Genomic DNA, 17,750 nt, shown 5'->3' with positions numbered 1-17,750 from the left:
TGAAGGTATTTTGCCTTCAGAAGATGTTGTGAAGATCCTCTGCCTTTGGATAACATTGTACTTAATCTAGGTCACTAAAATACCCTGTTAAGGTCTTTTGTCTATGGAGAACGTGGTAAAGGTCTTCAGTATGTAAACTTGTACAGGTCTGCTATTTAAGGAAGACCCGGCAAAGTTCTTCCGTTTCTTGAAGACCTTGAAAAGGCCTTTAGTATTTTTAAGACTTTGTAAATGCATTCTGTCTCTGGAAGAAATTTTGGAAATCTACGATTAATGCAAGACCCTTTGAAGGTCTTTTGCCATTCCAAGACCTCCTCAAGGTCTTTGCTCTTTAGGAATCGTGGAAAGACCTTTGCTTTTTAACTTTCAGGAAATATCAATTAAAACAACAATGGAATCATGTAATTTTGTGTAACCGTTAACCAGGTGTTGTGGCTGCGTGTGAGTATGTGTGATTTACTGAGTATATATGCGTGTGTCTATGTGTCTGCATATCACACTCTAAGCAATGACAAAGCTACATATTGCAACACTTGTTTCCCTTTCATTTCTTGTTTATCCTTTACCACCACCACCACTAGTAACCATTTGTAATTCCTTTCTTTTCTCCCCTTTCTTTGTATTTTCCATGTCTTATATTTCATCTTCCCCCAAGGCTTCCACAATGTATGCTACCATGGCTTTGTTTATACCTTTTCCGAATTCCCTGCCTGATACGGTAATTGTTCGCCATGATTGTCGGTTTGCTGGTCGGATGCCGCAACATTCACTTGTTCCACCGTACGGACAATGGTCTTGGAACGCTGACGTTCCTGGTGGGCATTGTTGAGGCGCCGCTGCAATTTACGTTGCTGATGGGGATGAGGGTGGCGTTGATGCAGCCGTTGTCGCAAGACTGTTTGGTGCTGTTGACGATTGCGGAGTTTAGTTCGGTTATGTTGTCGTACAATGATGGTCGATTTGTCGTCGTCATCGACGTCATCGTTTAAATTTCCACTATAATTGTCTTGATTGAAATGAGTTAATGAGTGCGACGGTGATGACGATGATGATGATGGCGATGATGGCAACGAAGAGGATGACGAGGACGATAGTGATGATGACTCTGATGAAATAATGCCTTGTGATGCAGCAAATGAGTTCCCCGTTGCCGTTGGTGATAATAATGGAGATTTATCGTCAACCAGGAGATTAAAGGTATTATTCTCACCATCCACAGTGGCCTGGCTGCTGTGGTGGTCTGATGGGAATATTAATGACGATGATGATGATGGTGGCGATGTTGATGATTTGCCTGCTGCAATTCCATGGTATTTGCTGGATCCACTTTTCTCGGTGGCTGTGGATGATATTGGAATTGCGGTTTTGCTGATGGTTTTCGTAATGACAAGATTTTGTGTTGGCCGACTGCGGCCAATGTTTTGATTCTCATTAACATCTGACTGTTAAAAAGTCATAAATTTGGGGTATCATAAAGAGATGTTAAGTCATAATCGCAATGATAATCGAAAATATGAAATTTTTAAATGAAGATGATTTTAATGAATTATAGGACCATACAGAAATACAAAATTCTCAAAAATTGAATATACAGTGGGATATTTCATTGCCAGCCAATTAGATGACAAAATATCTCTCATAGGAAAATTTGGAAAAAAAATGTTTAATAGTATGGGAGGGGAGGGGAGGGGAGGGGAGGGGAGGGGAGGGAGGATGGGGTTCCACTGTACATTCAAAATTCGTCTAAACAAAATGTCACTACAAATTGTCTAGAATTTTAGAACACATATTTAAAAATCGACAAGTCATCTACTTACAGCAGCATCACCACGATATCTCTTCGATTTGACTTTTTGGATAACATTGGGGCCATCTGTAACTGGGACTTCATTGGTCAACACAGCTTGTGTAGCCTGCTCAAACTGTACATTGTGTGAACGATGGCTGACCTTGCCGGGAACATATGCTTCGGAGGCTCCATAGCCGCCCTTGGAAGTATCGCCACCTAAAACCGCACTGGCACCAACATCGGGCAATGCTTGGGCTCCGGCATATAAACCGCCAGCGGCACGTCCTGCAAGGACAAGAATTAAAATATGAGGTAAGACATGCGAAAGGCTTTTTTTTTAAACGAAATAGCTCTCTTCAGTGGATATAAAAGAACTTTCTTCGATAGCCTCTTCAATCCACAGAAAAAAAGTTTTTTGTGAACTTTCTGGAAGAGAGTTCTTCTATAAATAGAAGATAGTTTTTCAATACATATAAAACATTTAGTCTCTAGAAGAGAAGATGAGAGCTCTTCTCTTCATAAAAGAGAGCTGTTCTTTACATGGGGAGAAGTCTTTTCTATACAGAAGAGAGTTATTTTCTCCACAAAAGTGAGTTGTTCTCTATGTGTGGTTCTTTTATTTATAAGAGATAATTCACAGATATATAGTAGAGGTTTATTCTCATTATAGAATAGCTATCTTCTATAGAAGGGAACTCTTTCCGTAGAGAAGATAGTTCTTCTCTCTGCAATAAAAGCTATTCTATCTTTAGATAAGAGCTCTACTACCTATAAAAGAAATAAGTCTCCTATGTAACCTCTAGCAAACATAGATGATTTTTTTGTCTCCGAAGAGAGAATTTTTTTCTATGAAGAAGAGAAGTTGTCCATAAATAGAAGAGAATTATTCTCTTTATAGAAGAGAGTTCTATTCTTTATAAAATATAGCTTATCGTTCTATAGGTGAGAAGCCTTCTCTTCATACATGAGAGCTATTCCTTACATAAGAAGAATTCCTCTCAATATAGAAGAGGGTTCTTTTCTCCAGAAAAGAGCGCTGTTCTCTATATTGGGGATACTTCTTCCTCTACAAAAAACGTAAATAAGAGCTACTACCCATAATAAAAAAAAACTCTCTTTTGTAACCTCTTCTATCCATAGATGATATTTTTGTCTCTCGGAAGAGAATTTTTCTCAATGTAGAACACAATTTGTCCATATACAGGGCGAGATGAAAAAAATGCAACCAACTTCAGACTGCTGTCATTTCCAAGCCACTCGTCCGACAGCTGTTAAAATTATACCAGTGGCAGCTCATTATATTGTTTGCAAGCGTATAAAAGCATTTTGGTGGGAATTTTCCAGAAAAAAATTATTCGTGATGGAATTCAAGCGTGGTAGTGTGATTTCTTTATATTTGGCAGGAGAATTACAAGTGGCTATCGTTAGAGCACTTCAGTATTTAAATGTGAATAAATCTTTTGTCTTTCATCATCGCTCGTTACCGTCATACTTATACTGGTAGCGTAGCTCGACGTCAACGAAGTGGACGGAAGAAAACAGCAACATCAGCAGAAATGGTTCGAAAAGTAAAGAAGCGATTTGATCGAAACCCGCGTCGCAGTGGCCGAAAAATGGCTCGTGAGCTGAACATATCGCAATATTCCATTCGGCAAATATTTAAAAAAGAGCTCGGGTGTAAAGCCATTGAAATTCCGAAAAGTGCAACAGAAAGAAAATAGACTCAGAAGAGCTAAAGAGTTGCTTCGCTTGGCCGAGATTGGTGAACTCCCGAATTTGGTTTTCTCCGATGAGAAAACATTCGTTGTCCAGCAGTTTGTAAACAAACAAAATTATCGTGTTTACTTGCCAAAGAGGTCAGCTGAAAATGTGCACCTTGGGTTGGCCACTAGAACTCAAGCGCCGACCATGGTGATGGTGTGGGCCGCCAAAACAGCCGATGGTCGCTCTTCGCTCGTATTAATCGACCGTGGCATAAGAATAAATGCCGAATATTATCGCGAAAATATTTTTGAGGGTGAATTAAAGCCTTGGGCACGCAAACATTTGGATATTCCAACAGGAGCACCATCGCACTCAGCACGCGCCACCCAAGAATGGTTACTTCATTTTCAGCGCACAGTGACCACTAAAATCTCCGGATACCAATCCGTTGGACTATTGTGTCTAGAGTATTTTGGAAAGCAAGTTTGGCACTAAAAAATACACCTGAAGCAAGCGCTTCGCCGGAAATGCGCCAAAATACCGCAGAGCAACATTCGGGCATCGAGTGACGGTTTCATTGGCGAATCTAAACTTATTCTAAAATTTGATGCTATTTCCGACTTTTTTTCCTTTCATTCAATAAAATTTAAAATAAAATGTACAAATGATGGCGTTTAACTTTGTTGCCGTTTCCTTTTTAACCTTTTTCCTCTACAAAAAAGCTCTTCTGCCTGTAGATATGAGTCGTCAACCTCTTCCATCCACAGACGATTTTTTTGTCTTGCGCAGATCTATTTTCTCTATGTAGAAGACAAGTTTTCCATATATAGGAGAGAATTATCCTTCTACCCATCGAGAAAAATCTTCTTCCTAGCGACGAAGAATCTTCTATCAATAAGAGAGAGCTTTCATTTCACAGGTGAGCATTTTATAGTCTATGGAGTGAAACGAGCTCTTCTGTATAGAGGACGACCTATCTATGCATTGCAAAGAAATCAATCAAAATGTAGAGCGAGTTCTTCTTTCAATAGAGTATTCTTCATCCAAACAATATTCATCTATGAAAAAAGCTTTGCTATCTAAGAGACAAAAAACTCCAAAAGAGAGAAACTTTATCTGTAGAAGATTGGATTTTTTTTTGTAAAAATGGGAATTTTTCTTTTCAAGAAAAAATATATTCTACTTCGTTTCTTCGAGGACTCCTCTGTTTTTATAAGGATTTTATTTCCCATTTGTAGAAGCCTTCTATTTATTGAAGAGAGCAGCTTTATTTGTAGAGAAGAACTCTCCCATCTACAAAAGGGACTTTTACTCAATACAGAAGAGATTTTTCTATTTATAGAAATATATAGTATTTTAGGGCTCTTCAACCTTTACAAGAAAATTCTTATATCTGATGGTAAAAACTTTTTTCTCTGTAGAATGAGAGAAATGTTCTATTGATATAATATGGCTCTTCTCTTTAGAAAAGAGGGGGTTTCTGCCAGATTTTTGCGTGTTTTGTGTCATTTGAAGATTTTTTTTTCCATCTGTAGAAGAAATCCTCTTTGGTATAGAAGAGAGATTTTTAAGAGAGATATGCCTTACCTATTGTCTATCTTCTCTGTAGATGAAATCTTAAATCGGTATTCACTTTATAGAAGCGAAAACTTCTATACCTCTCGTCTCTGCACATCCTCCTCATCACTTCCTTATTAAAGAAGATTCTTCTCTCAATAAGAGATAGAATTTCTCTCATATACAGGGTGAGATAAATGCAACAAAGTCAAACGCCATAATTTTTACATTTTTTTTAATTTTATTGAATGAAAGCAAAAAATGTCGGAAATAGCATCAAATTTTAGAATAAGTTTTGATTTGTTCGAATTGGTCACCATTGGTACGAATTATGGCCTTCAAACTGTCATTGAATGTTGCTCTGCGGTATTTTGGCACATTCCCGGCGATGCGCTTGCTTGAGGTGTTCGACACTTTGGTATTTTTTAGTGTCAACCTTGCTTTCCAAAATACTCCAGACACAGTTTTTTTATCTCACCCTCTATATGTAAAAAATAAGTATAAAACATATTTTACCTAAAACATGTTTTACCTATACCGTGTATTTTAAAAATCCTCCATTTTTTGCCCTTTAGGGCAGCAAAAATTGTATTTTCGTAAAAAGTTGGCGCCCAAATGATTTTCTCTATGAGTTTTTAATTGTTCTTTGCCATTTAGTTGGTTTTTAAGGTGATTGAATACATGGAATTCATATCTATTCGATGTTTTAGAGATGTCTGGACAAGATTGTGTTTGCAATGAATAGAATGCATTGCCATGATTAATGAAGAGTGGATAGATTTTTTTGCTATCTTTACAATTGAAATATTGTTTGGTACAGAACAATTCCATTAGTCCCGAACAATTGTTATCATTTTCTGTTTAGTTATAAAACCCTTTAAAGAGAAATAAATCTCTGGGTTGCCATGAGAGGTTGTACTGTGTAGACCTCTTTCTTGCACTCTTAAGATTTTTAATTTACTTTCAACTCCATTAAAAGCGCTAAGCCTTTGACTTAAAATGCCACGAGGGCAAGGGTGAGGCGCACAATTGTATCAGTGGAAATTTCCACTGAAAATTTTTAACTTAAAGCCATTAAAAGCATTTGTTACCTTCGTCATATATATATTTTTTTAGAGATTCGCTAAAGATTTATAACAATTATTCCACATGGCACTGAAGGAGATACGTTTCTTTTTTTGTTGTTGCCAGGAGAGGAACCCCTCCCCTCCTCTTCTCTCTCTGGAACAGTAGATTAATTGAAAAAGTTCGACAATTCGTTTTAATGATTGAGAGAGGCAATGGAAGAAAAAGAGTTAACAATTTAAAGCCAAACAGGTCCATGAGGTGCTTTTTGTCCTAACAAAGAAACATTGTTTTTGTTTCCGTTTTCGGTACGGTCATCTTAATGTTTGTGGAGAGAACGCAGAAAAAAAGGATTGCAAGTTTTTGTTGTTGCTGTTGTTGGCAAATCCCCATCATGTAAATGGATGCCAAGGGCCACATTTGTCAATGTGCCAGAGAAATTAATTAAACAGAGCGACGATAGCGTAAATAATTGTAGACGATTTGGCCAACCGTTGGGAAGGGTGGCAAAAAGTGTTTTTCGAGCGCATTAGAAAGTTCCACCAAAATAACCAACTTTCAAGAATTTTCGAAGAAAAAGCCAGAAAACTTCTTCAACAGCATTCTCGTAATTAACCAAAGCGATAACAAGTACAGCGTTTAAAGTGTAAATTGGTGAAAATATTGAAAGACAATAGCCAGCGCAAAAGAGTATGAATTACGTATTTCGGCTAGGGAACAATAAGATGCGTTCAAGTTTGCACAGTGGTAGAATACATATTTACAGTGTGAGATAAAAAACTGCATCAAAGTCTAACGCTATAATTTTTACATTTTTTTTAAATTTTATTGAATGAAAGCAAAAAATATCGGAAACAGCATCAAATTTTTGAATAAGTTTAGATTTGTTCAAATTGGTCACCTTTGGCACGAATTATGTCCTTCAAATGGGCAATGAAACCGTCACACGGTGCCCGAATGTTGCTCTGCGGTATTTTGACCCATTCCCGCGAAGCGCTTGCTTGAGGTGATCGACACTTTGATATTTTTTAGTGCCAACCTTTCTTTCCAAAATACTCCAGACACAATAGTCCAACGGATTGGTATCCGGAGATTTTGGTGGCCATTGTGCGCTAGAAATGAAGCGAGGAAATTCACTTTGTAACCATTCTTGGGTGGAATGTCCAAGGTCTGCGTTCAAAATTTTTACGTGCCCAAGGCTTTAATACACCCTCCAGAATATTTTTACGATAATATTCGGCATTTATTCTGATGCCACGGTCGATTAATACGAGCGGAGAACGACCATCGGCTGTTATGGCGGCCCACACCACCACCATGGCCGGCGCTTGAGTTCTGGTGGCCAACCGAAGGTGCATATATTCAGCTGACCTCTTTAGCAAGAAAACACGATAATTTAATTTGTTTACAAACTGTTGGACAACGAATGCTTTCTCATCGGAGGAAACTAAATTCGGCGGTTCACCACTCTTTAGCTCTTTTGAGTCTATTTTCTTTCTGTTGCGGTGTAAGTTCAATGGCTTCACCCCGAGCTCATTTTTCAATATTTGCCGAATTGAATGTTGCGATATGTTCAGCTCACGAGCCATTTTTGGCCACTGCGACGCGGATATCGATCAAGTCGCTTCTATACTTTTCGAACCATTTCTGCTGATGTTGCTGGTTTCTTCCGTCCACTTTCTTGACGTCGGGCTACGCTACCAGTATCACCTCACGGTAACGAGCGATAGTACGAGACACAAAAGATTTATTCACGTTTAAACGCTGGAATGCTCTAAAGATAGCCACTTGCGGTGGCTTAGAAATAACAGCAGCCTTTTGTTTGAATGCAGTTTTTTCATCTCACCCTGAATATGGGAGATATAGCTATATCTGAACAGATTTTCGCCAAATTTGAGGTACTTATTTCTTGCATGAATTCAGAAGGAATTTCCAAAATTTAATCCATTTGGGCTGATATTAGCTATTTGGGGCAGAATAAACCATACATCGGATAAAGCTATATATGGGAGCTAGATCCAAATCTGGTCCTATCTCGATAAAATTTTACAGATGTATTTCTGAGCTGTATCTGATATCTGGTACCAAACCATTTCTGGTACCATTCTTGTGGAGTGCATAATATGCATGTGAGGGACTTAAAACCCAAAATCGGATGAAACATATATATGGGAGCTATAGCTATATCTGAACCGATGTTGACCAAATTTGCATACATGCTTCTAAACTGAATTCGGTCGGATGTGCCAAAATTCAGGTCATTTTGACTAATATTGACCATTTGGTGCACAGTTAACCCGAAATCGGTTGACCACATATATGGGAGCTATATCAAAATTTGAACCGATACTCACCAATTTCAATAGGGTTCGTGCATGGGCCAATCTATTTTTGTTTGGAAAAGTTCATCTCAATCGGATAATAAATGCGACCTGCATTTTGGACGTGGACAGGGGAAGGACATCCATATATCGACTCAGAAAGTGTTTCTATGAAGATCCTCGAAAATAACAATGGGTCTATGTCGATTCCTTCTCCATGTTACAAACAAATGCACTAAGCCATAATACCTTACCACAATGTGGTATAAAAAGATCCGTGATTTTTGGTCCAGAAATTATGGTGGGAGGGGGCTAGGTACGAGAATTAGTGCTCGCATTTTTCCATCTGATATAAATATCACAATTTACCAAGTTTGGATTATTCTACGGGAACTTCGTTCGCTTTATATATGCTATACATTCTTTTGCTTGTTTTCTACTTTTGTTGGAAATCCTAAAAGGAGTGGATCAATATTTTCCATTTTCGTTCCAAGTTTGTACTAAAACCATTACTCCCTTCGAGATGGCCGAGAAAAAAAGGGTTTGGCTAGATCGCATTTCAGCCCCTCACTGTGGTCTCGGGGATTTAAACCCCTCCAGATCATCTTGCATTTTGCATGAGAAGACCTTCTGACCTTTATTTTTCAAAATTTCCAACCACAGTACCTACTTCTTCTCCTCCTTCCGTTGGCACCATTGACAAGGCACATAATTCATTTTGGGAAACTCGTGGCAATCCTTGGTTGTCTTAAACCATTTTCAAAGCACGTTTGTCTAACTAACAAACGTGCCAAACAGACAGACAGGCAGACAGGCAGGCAACCAACCAAAGAGCCAGTCTGTCAGCCAGCCAACATGTTGGCCGTTGGCGGAGTTCAGGCTGGACGGTAAAGAGTTAAACCATGACGGTTTTTAGCACTTTCCCGGTTGGATGGTTGGTTGGTTAACACTTTAAATGGACAAAGGATACAACAGCAGCCGCAGCAGCGGATAGAACTTTGAGGCAACAAAACAATCCTTTGTATCAACAACAACAACAAAAGCGACAACAGCAAAGGTACCATTTACAGGAAGGGGAGCCCAGGAAGGAATGTAAACAAATAAAATTAATTATTTTTGGAAAATTTTTTAATAATATTAATTAATGGCGGTATAAAGATAATGCAGATTTGTGTGGAGTTTTGTTGGTGTTGTTGTTGCTTTTGTTATCTTGACGAAAAAATCGTGCTAACAACTTTCCGCCGGACATGGAAAATTTAATCATTTGGTGGATTGCTGTTGTTGTAATTAAGTGTTACTTTAGACAAGAGAGTGAGAGAGAGGGAAGAGAGCGAGTAATTAAGCGAATAATTTTCGTGGGAATTGGGAGAGTTTTTTTGCGGAAGCTTATTTTGCGGAAATCTCAAATGAGGAAAGCAGGATGAGAGGGAAAGTAAGAAATAAAATGTATTTTAATGTGTTGCAAAGTTGTCTGAGATTTTATTGAGAGAGTGAAATCTTTAAAAAAATATTATAAATATAAAATGTCCTTAAATAAAAAATGAAAAAATCCACAACATTAAAAAAAAACTTTTAAAAATATGAGACATTTAAAAATATTGTAAGATTAATCACGATTCCCAGTCAGAAAGTCCTTCAAAAATCCAGTTTTTTGGAAAAAAAAAATATTTTAAAACCAGTAATGAAAGTTTTAAAGACGGGCGGGCCGACTTGATGATACCCTACACCACTTTGCATATTTAGTAGAGCTTCACGTAACAATTAAAAGTTTTTATGGGAGAATTCAATTAATAGAAGCTATGATTATAACTATAATTTAAAGTTCAAAGGACTAAATATACCGAGTCATTTGTATCTTTTAAATTCGGGCTTTTATTGTCCATTTGGTGCACAATTAACTTGAAATCGAATAAAGATATATATGGGAGCTATATCCAAATCTGAACAGATCTCGATAGAATTTGGCAAATATATTTCTGAGCTGTATTTGATATGTTTTCCTGAATATCGTTGTTACGGAGTGCATATTACGGCTGTGGGGAACAAATATAACAAATCGGATGAACAATATATATGGAAGCTATAGCTATATTTGAACCGATCTTCTCCAAAATTGGCATACTAGCTTCTAGACTCAATTCGGTTGTAAGTGCCCAATTCCATCGCATTTGGGCTAATATTACACGTTTGGTGTACAATAAAAGGCAAATCGGTCGAAGTTATATATGGGTTCATCGAAAACCCACGTCGCAGTGGCCGAAAATGGCTCGTGAGCTGCACATATCGCAATATTCCATTCGGCAAATTTTAAAAAAATAGCTCGGGGTAAAGCCATTGAAATTCCAAAAAGTGCAAGGACTTACACCGCAACAGAAAGAAAATAGACTCAAAAGAGCTAAAGAGTTGCTTCGATTGGCCAAATTTGGTTTTCTCCGATAAGAAAACATTCGTTGTCCAGCAGTTTGTAAACAATCTTGCCAAAGAGGTCAGCTGAAAATGTGCAACTTCGGTTGGTAACCAGAACTCAAGCGCCGGCCATGGTGATGGTGTGGGCCGCCATATCAGCCGATGGTCGCTCTCCGCTCGTATTAATCGACCGTAGCATCAGAATAAATGCCTAATATTATAGCGAAAATATTCTGGAGGGTGTATTAAATCCGTGGGCACGCAAACATTTTGGCCGCAGACCTTGGACATTCCAACAGGACTCAGCACCATTGCACTCAGCACGCGCCACCCAAGAATGGTTACAAAATGATGTTCCTCGCTTCATTTCCAGCGCACAATGGCCACCAAAATCTCCGGATACCAATCCGTTGGACTATTGTGTCGGGAGTATTTTGGAAAGCAAAGTTGGCACTAAAAAATATCAAAGTGTCGATCACCTCAATCAAGCGCTTCACCGGGAATGGCCAAAATACCGCAGAGCAACATTCGGGCAGCGTGTCACTTGTCATTGTACCAAATTTGCGGAAGAGATTATAACTTGTCCCCTATATTTAAGTAAACTTTCAAAACGTCGATACAAGTGACTTCTATTTTTAGCCTTACTTTCATAATCTACTGAGTTTTTTTACAGTATTATGAATAGAAGATTCTCCAAATGTATTCTTTGGATAGAAGGTGCTGAATAGGACCTCTCATTGCTATTCCGTGGGCGGAAAAGGCGACGAAGACCCTTTAAATGTCTTTCTGGGATAAAGGACCCTTCAAAGGCCTTTTACGTATAGAAGGTCTTTCTGTGATCCCTTATTCCTTTTAAAGTCTTTCTTGCATAGAAGATCCTTCAAATGTCTTCTAAGTATAGTGTCTAAGTGTCTCTGATCTTTTATGTCTTGAAGACTATTCATAGAATCTCCTTTAGAGGCCTCCTCTAAATAAGTTTTTTCATGGGTCTTTTATGGTTAAAATATCTTCCATATGACGTCTTTGAAATAACTTTCACAGCTCTCTAAGATCTCTTAGAGCTCTTCTATGAGCCTGATACTTAAAAAACTATTGTTCTTCTAATAAACCGGACACCTTCCTTCCACATAGTAAATGCGATTTTCCACTTCATCAATTTCCACTTACCATTCACATTACCACCCAAACCGGCAGCGGCATTCTGACCCCATGGGGTTCCTGCGGAGGCGTGTAGGCCGCCAGCTAAGCCATTACCCGAATTTTGGCCACCAAGTCCAGCCTCAGCATGATAGCCAAAGAAGTTGACACCTACTTTGCCATCTTTAAAGGTGATTAACTATAAAAAAGAGGAGAAAACAAAAATCAAAGATTAAAAAAAGATAAAAAAGACAAAAGAAAATCTCCAAACTCCCATGGCCAAAAGTTTTGGTGGACATCACTAAAACCTTTCCCCAAATATTTGTAATACAATAAACCATTAAATTGTTTTTATTGTTTGGCCAAAAAGTCGATTCTTTGTTGGCCACAATGGCAATAATCGAAGATTTACAATGCCACACCACCTCTGATGACAAGAAAAATGGAGGGGAGGAGAGTGGAATGTGAGGAAGTTTGAATCAAAGACAAGCAGCAGCCGTGTAATTCGATTATACCGCAAAAAAATGAAAAATAAATTTCCCACAAAGTTTTCCTTTTTAGTTGCGTTTTATTGCCAGGAAACAAGCTTCGTCTTTGGACATTTCGTTATAGTTGTCGTTGGAGAAATCAAAGTTCGTTTTTATGTCTCTCTGTGGGAGGAGAAACTTGTAGAGTTGTGTAGTTGTTTTTTTTTTTTGTATTTTTATTTGAAAGTGCGCTGATGAATGCGCTGAGTTCGGGGTATCCTTTGACTTTGTGGTCTATGGCGAAACTTTTAATCTATGGTTGTGAGTTTTTTTCTTATTTTAAGCCGGAACATGTGTGGTTCATAAGTGGCTCTTGAGAATGTAGGATTTTTGTTTCGAGAAGAGTGAAAGGGGGGAAGAGAAAAACTCAATATTTGCTCTTTAAATTACCATTGTTGTAATAACTTTGCTTTTTTCGTCACAAAAGAGAGGGAGAGAGAGTTTTTGTGGGTATGCTTGATTTATCTTTTGGTTTGTACGATTATAAGAAAATTTAAAAAAAATCAGTGAATTTTCTTGAAGACAACTTAAAAAAAAAATCAGCCCGTTATGTCGACAGATATTTACCCTCAGCCCATGTCTCATTATAAAATATATTTTGATTTGATTATTCAAAATGTTTATCCTTTATTGGGATGATGCCGAAGGCGTGAACCAATATTTTTCTATTTCGCATCTGACCTGATCTGAAAATATTTTGGAAAATGTTGAACTTTTTTGAAGAGGTAGGAGAAAGAGTGGATGCATTAAAACAGAGACACTGTGTTACAGAGAATATTAATACTGCACTTTTTTGCAGGAAGTGGTTCGATATTCATATTAGATATTGAGTTTAGTCAAACATTCTGCAACCAAATTCGGACTGCTGTCATTTCTATACCACTCGTCCGACAACTGTTAAAATTATTCCAGTGACAGCTCATTACATTGTTTACAAGCGTAAAAAGCATTTTGGTGAGAATTTTCCGGAAACAAAGTTTTTCGTGATGGAATTAGAGCGTGATAGTGTGATTTAAATTTGGCTGGAAAACCACAAGTGGCTATCGTTAGAACAATCCATCATTTAAATGTGAATAAATCTTTTGTGTCTCGTACCATCGCTCGTAACTGTGATACTGGTAGCGTAGCCCGACATCCAGGAAGAAGACGGAAGAAAACAGCAACATCAGCAGAAATGTTTCGAAAATTAAAGAAGCGTCTTGATCGAAACCCGCGTCTCAGTGGCCGAAAAATGGCTCGCGATGTGAACATATCGCAATATTCCATTCGGCAAATATTGAAAAATGAGCTCAGGGTAAAGCAATTGAAATTCCAAAAAGTGCAAGAACTTACACCGCAACGGAAAGAAAATAGACTCAAAAGAGCTAAAGAGATGCTTCGCTTGGCCGAAAGTGGTGAACCGCCGAATTTGGTTTTCTCCGATGAGAAAACATTCCTTCTCGTTGTCTAGCAGTTTGTAAAAAAAAAACAAACTGATCGTGTTTACTTGCCAAAGAGATCATTTGAAAATGTACACCTTCGGTTGACCACCAGAACTTAAGCACCGGCCATGGTGATGGTGTGGGCCGCCATAAGAGCCTATGGTCGCTCTCCGCTCGTATTAATCGACTGTGGCATCAGAATAAATGCCGAATATTATCGCGAAAATATTCTGGAGGGTGTATTAAACCCTTGGGCAAGCAAACATTTTGGCCGCAGATCTTGGACATTCCAACAGGACTCAGCACGCGCCACCCAAGATTGGTTACAAAATTAGGTTCTTCGCTTCATTTCCAGCTCACAATGGCCACCAAAATCTCCGGATACCACTCCGGTGGACTATTGTGTCAGGAAAGCTAGGTTGACACTAAAAAATACCAAAGTGTCGATCACCTCAAGCAAGCGCTTCGCCGGGAATGGGCCAAAATACCGTAGAGCTACATTCGGGCAGCGTGTGACGGTTTCATTGGCCGTTTGAAGGCCATAATTTGTGCCAAAGGTGACGAATTCGAACAAATCTAAACTTATTCTAAAATGTGACATTTTTTGCTTTCATTCAATAAAATGTAAGAAAAAAATGTAAAAATTATGGCGTTTGACTTTGTTGCAGTTTTTTAATCTCACCCTGTATACCCTCTGTAGCCATATGGCTGAGGGTAAACATGTCACGAGTGACCCTTAAAAAATCCAACAATAGTTATAAAAATTAGCGCACGCATAATAGTTCTGTCGGTTCTTTAAAAAATTCTATAAAAACAAGGGTTATGTGTCTACCGGTCTGTTATTGATTTAATAAATCTTCTTTGAAAACTCTAAATTATAATTTTGATAGTTGTTAAAAATATTTTTAAAAAACAAGATTTTTATCTTTTATAGTTCTTGAAAAAAATATTACTTACAATTCCGCTTTCGAGCTTGAACAAAATTCTCCTCAAAAATTTAAATATTCCTTAAAAATCCCTTTTCTTAAAAATGTTAAGATATTAGATTACTGCGAAAAAAGGGTATCCTCAGCTTCCATATCAGCCCACCACATATCTTCTCTCTCTCTCACTCCCCCTCTTTCTAAAACGCTCCCACGAAAAAACACACACAACATAAATTGATTTGTTGCGCAAAAAAATAAGAAAAATCTATATTTAATTTTAAAAAGTGATTTGTTACAATTGTTTGCTTTTTACTTTGGCAAAGGGACATTAGTTAGGGAGAGCGAGATAAAGTCATTACTCTTAGTGTCACTAAATTTGTCCATTGTCTTTTGATCTGAGACTTTGACCTTTGGCAGGAATTTCTTGCACACATTTGGAGAAGGACCAAAGAAGAGGAGGAGGAGAGATAGCTTGCCAGGATATATGAGGCGAACAAATAAATGTTGCTTTTGGCTCGTTTTTTTTTTCAAGTTTTTTTTTTTTTTTTTTGGCAAATGCTTAATGGCAGTGTTTCATTACGGTCAATTGTGGTGGCAGCATGTGGCCAAAATACCAAAGGCATCGCAGACTAATTGCAACCTCTGGACATGGTCATATATATTTCTGTGTGGGAATGTGAGGGTATGGTTGTGGTCTGTTGGAGTTGAGAAATTTTAAAATGTATAAAAAAATGTCATTGGTTATGCGGAATATGTATTTAAGGGAATTTTGGTGAACATACTTGAATATATCTATTTATATTTAAAATAATTTTCTTTTAAAAAATAAATAAAAATCAATAAATCCCTGAAAAAATCCTTGAAATTTACACTTTATTTAGGTCCTTCAAAAATATTTGAAAAATTAAAAAAAAAATTCAACTTTAATTGAGGCTTTGAAGAAAACATTTTTTCAAAAATGTTGATCATTATATGTTTAATTGGGCCAAAAAGTTTGTAATACCTCGAAATATTGGTCTCCTCGTCTCCTGGTCCGATCCTCACAAAACTTAGCATGGAGGTGAGATTAGGGTCAGTTAGAAACATATTATTTTTGGAGATGATTAGGGGTTTAAAATGGACCAAAAATAGAAAATTGTCCTAATTTAGCAGTGGCTCTAAAGATCACAATTATATACCACACGGCGTGAGGATTGGGTTTAGGACAGGGCAGAAGCCAACTAATTTGGATGATCAGCGTATAATATATGGAGGCCGAAATTTACATAACATTGGGTAAAAACTACCGAAATTTCCATAAAACCACGAATACTTTTAACCCCGGAAAAATCATAAATACACGTAAAGGTTACTTCTGGCCGTTACATTGATTATGACAGCCATGATATAGGGTATGCTGTAAAATATATACAATATATTTATAAGAGAGACAAAGAGAGAGATAGAGAGAGAGATAACTGACTAATTGAGAATCAACGCTGAGACAAAAAGGCTGAGCTAGAATCTTCAAATTTTGAACAAGGGTCCGTTTTTAGACGTAGACGTGTGATAAGGCTGAGTTTTTGGAAATACGTACTAAAAGGATACGAAAAGTACTAAAATGGACTAAAAATTAAATATTTTGTATTGGACAAACGGAATGAGCTAGTTTTCTGAAATTTAGAATGAAAGTCACAGATGGAGTACGGGATAGATGCACCAAAGGATTTTTGGAAATTCGAACTTTAAGGTTACCAAAATTTCGAAAATGGTACAAAACTTCTAAAATAGTACCATTTGGTATTGTGTGAACGGATAGAGCTAAAAATTTGAAATTTGGTATGATAATCAATGTTGTAAAGTAAGTTTGGTATATGAATGGGGTTTGGGAAATGTTTACTTAGTGTGCGAACTGTACTAAATGGTACCAAATTCGGAACAGTTTGGTCTAGTATGAATAGATGGAAGTGGAATTTTTAAATTTCATATTTGGATCCCTGCTGGTAATAGCTTTATGATAAAGAGATAGTTTCGGAAATGTGTACCACAAGTGTACGAAAAGTACTAAAATAGGTACTATATTAGGAACAATTTGGTATTGGGTGAGTAGATAGTGTTTGAAATCTGAAATTTGGTATTAGGGTGGCTGTTCATGTTTAGCCTGGACAGATGATCTCGGAAATGTGTACTGTATTTGTGCGAAAAGTACTACATGGTACTAAATTTGCTATTGGGTGAAGGGATAGGGCTGGAATCCCGATATTTGATATTGAGGTCTCTGTTGGTATCTGATATTGAGATATGGAGGTGGTTTAGGAAATTTGGAATTTGATGTCTCTGCTGGTATCTGAGATTGAGATATGGATGTGGTCTAGGAAATTTGTCCTAAATTTGCATGACAATTACTAAATGGTACTAAGTTTGGTTCTGATTGATGGGATAGAGATAAAATTCTTATAATTGATATTTAGATCATTGATGGTATCTGTGTTTGAGATTTGGCGGTTGTTTTGGAAATGCATCCTATATTTGTACGATTAGTACATAAATGGCAATAAATTTGGTACTGAGTGAAGGGATAGGGCTGAAGTTCCGATATTTGATATTGAGATCTCCGTTGGTATCTGGAATTGTGATATGGAGGTGATTTCGGAAATCTGTAACATAATTGTACTAAATAGTACTAAATATTACTAACTTTGGTATTGGGTGAAGGGATAGAGATAAAAGGCTGCAATTTGATTTTTAAATTACTGATGGTATTTATATTTGAGATTTGTTTGGAAATGCGGCCCAAAATTGTACAAAAAGTATCAAATGGTACTAAATTTGGTATTGGATGATAGGATAGGGCTGGAATCCCGATATTTGATATTGAGATCTCTATTGGTATCTGGTATTGAGATATGGAGATGGTT

General features: G+C 37.4%; 1 protein-coding gene across 3 annotated transcripts in view; it reads right to left on the bottom strand.

The window, feature by feature from the left end:
* The window catches only part of LOC101899460 (uncharacterized), a 61,692-nt gene that overhangs the window by 10,670 nt on the left and 33,272 nt on the right, over positions 1–17,750 (bottom strand). For 2 of the 3 annotated variants that reach the window (XM_005178301.4, XM_059130878.1), the window contains 3 exons: positions 12,010–12,178; positions 1,818–2,074; positions 693–905 (listed from right to left, as the gene is read on the bottom strand). In XM_005178301.4, the coding sequence (XP_005178358.1) occupies positions 693–905; positions 1,818–2,074; positions 12,010–12,178 (639 nt within the window). The remainder of the gene's footprint in view (positions 1–692; positions 906–1,817; positions 2,075–12,009; positions 12,179–17,750) is intronic. The other variant, XM_059130879.1, reaches the window with a different exon arrangement.

This window comes from Musca domestica, unplaced genomic scaffold, assembly GCF_030504385.1.
Source record: "Musca domestica strain aabys unplaced genomic scaffold, Musca_domestica.polishedcontigs.V.1.1 8, whole genome shotgun sequence".
NCBI classification, from domain to species: Eukaryota; Metazoa; Arthropoda; class Insecta; order Diptera; family Muscidae; genus Musca; species Musca domestica.
The sequence above is the reverse complement of the archived record's forward strand: the minus strand, read 5'-3'. Positions and strand labels throughout refer to the sequence as shown.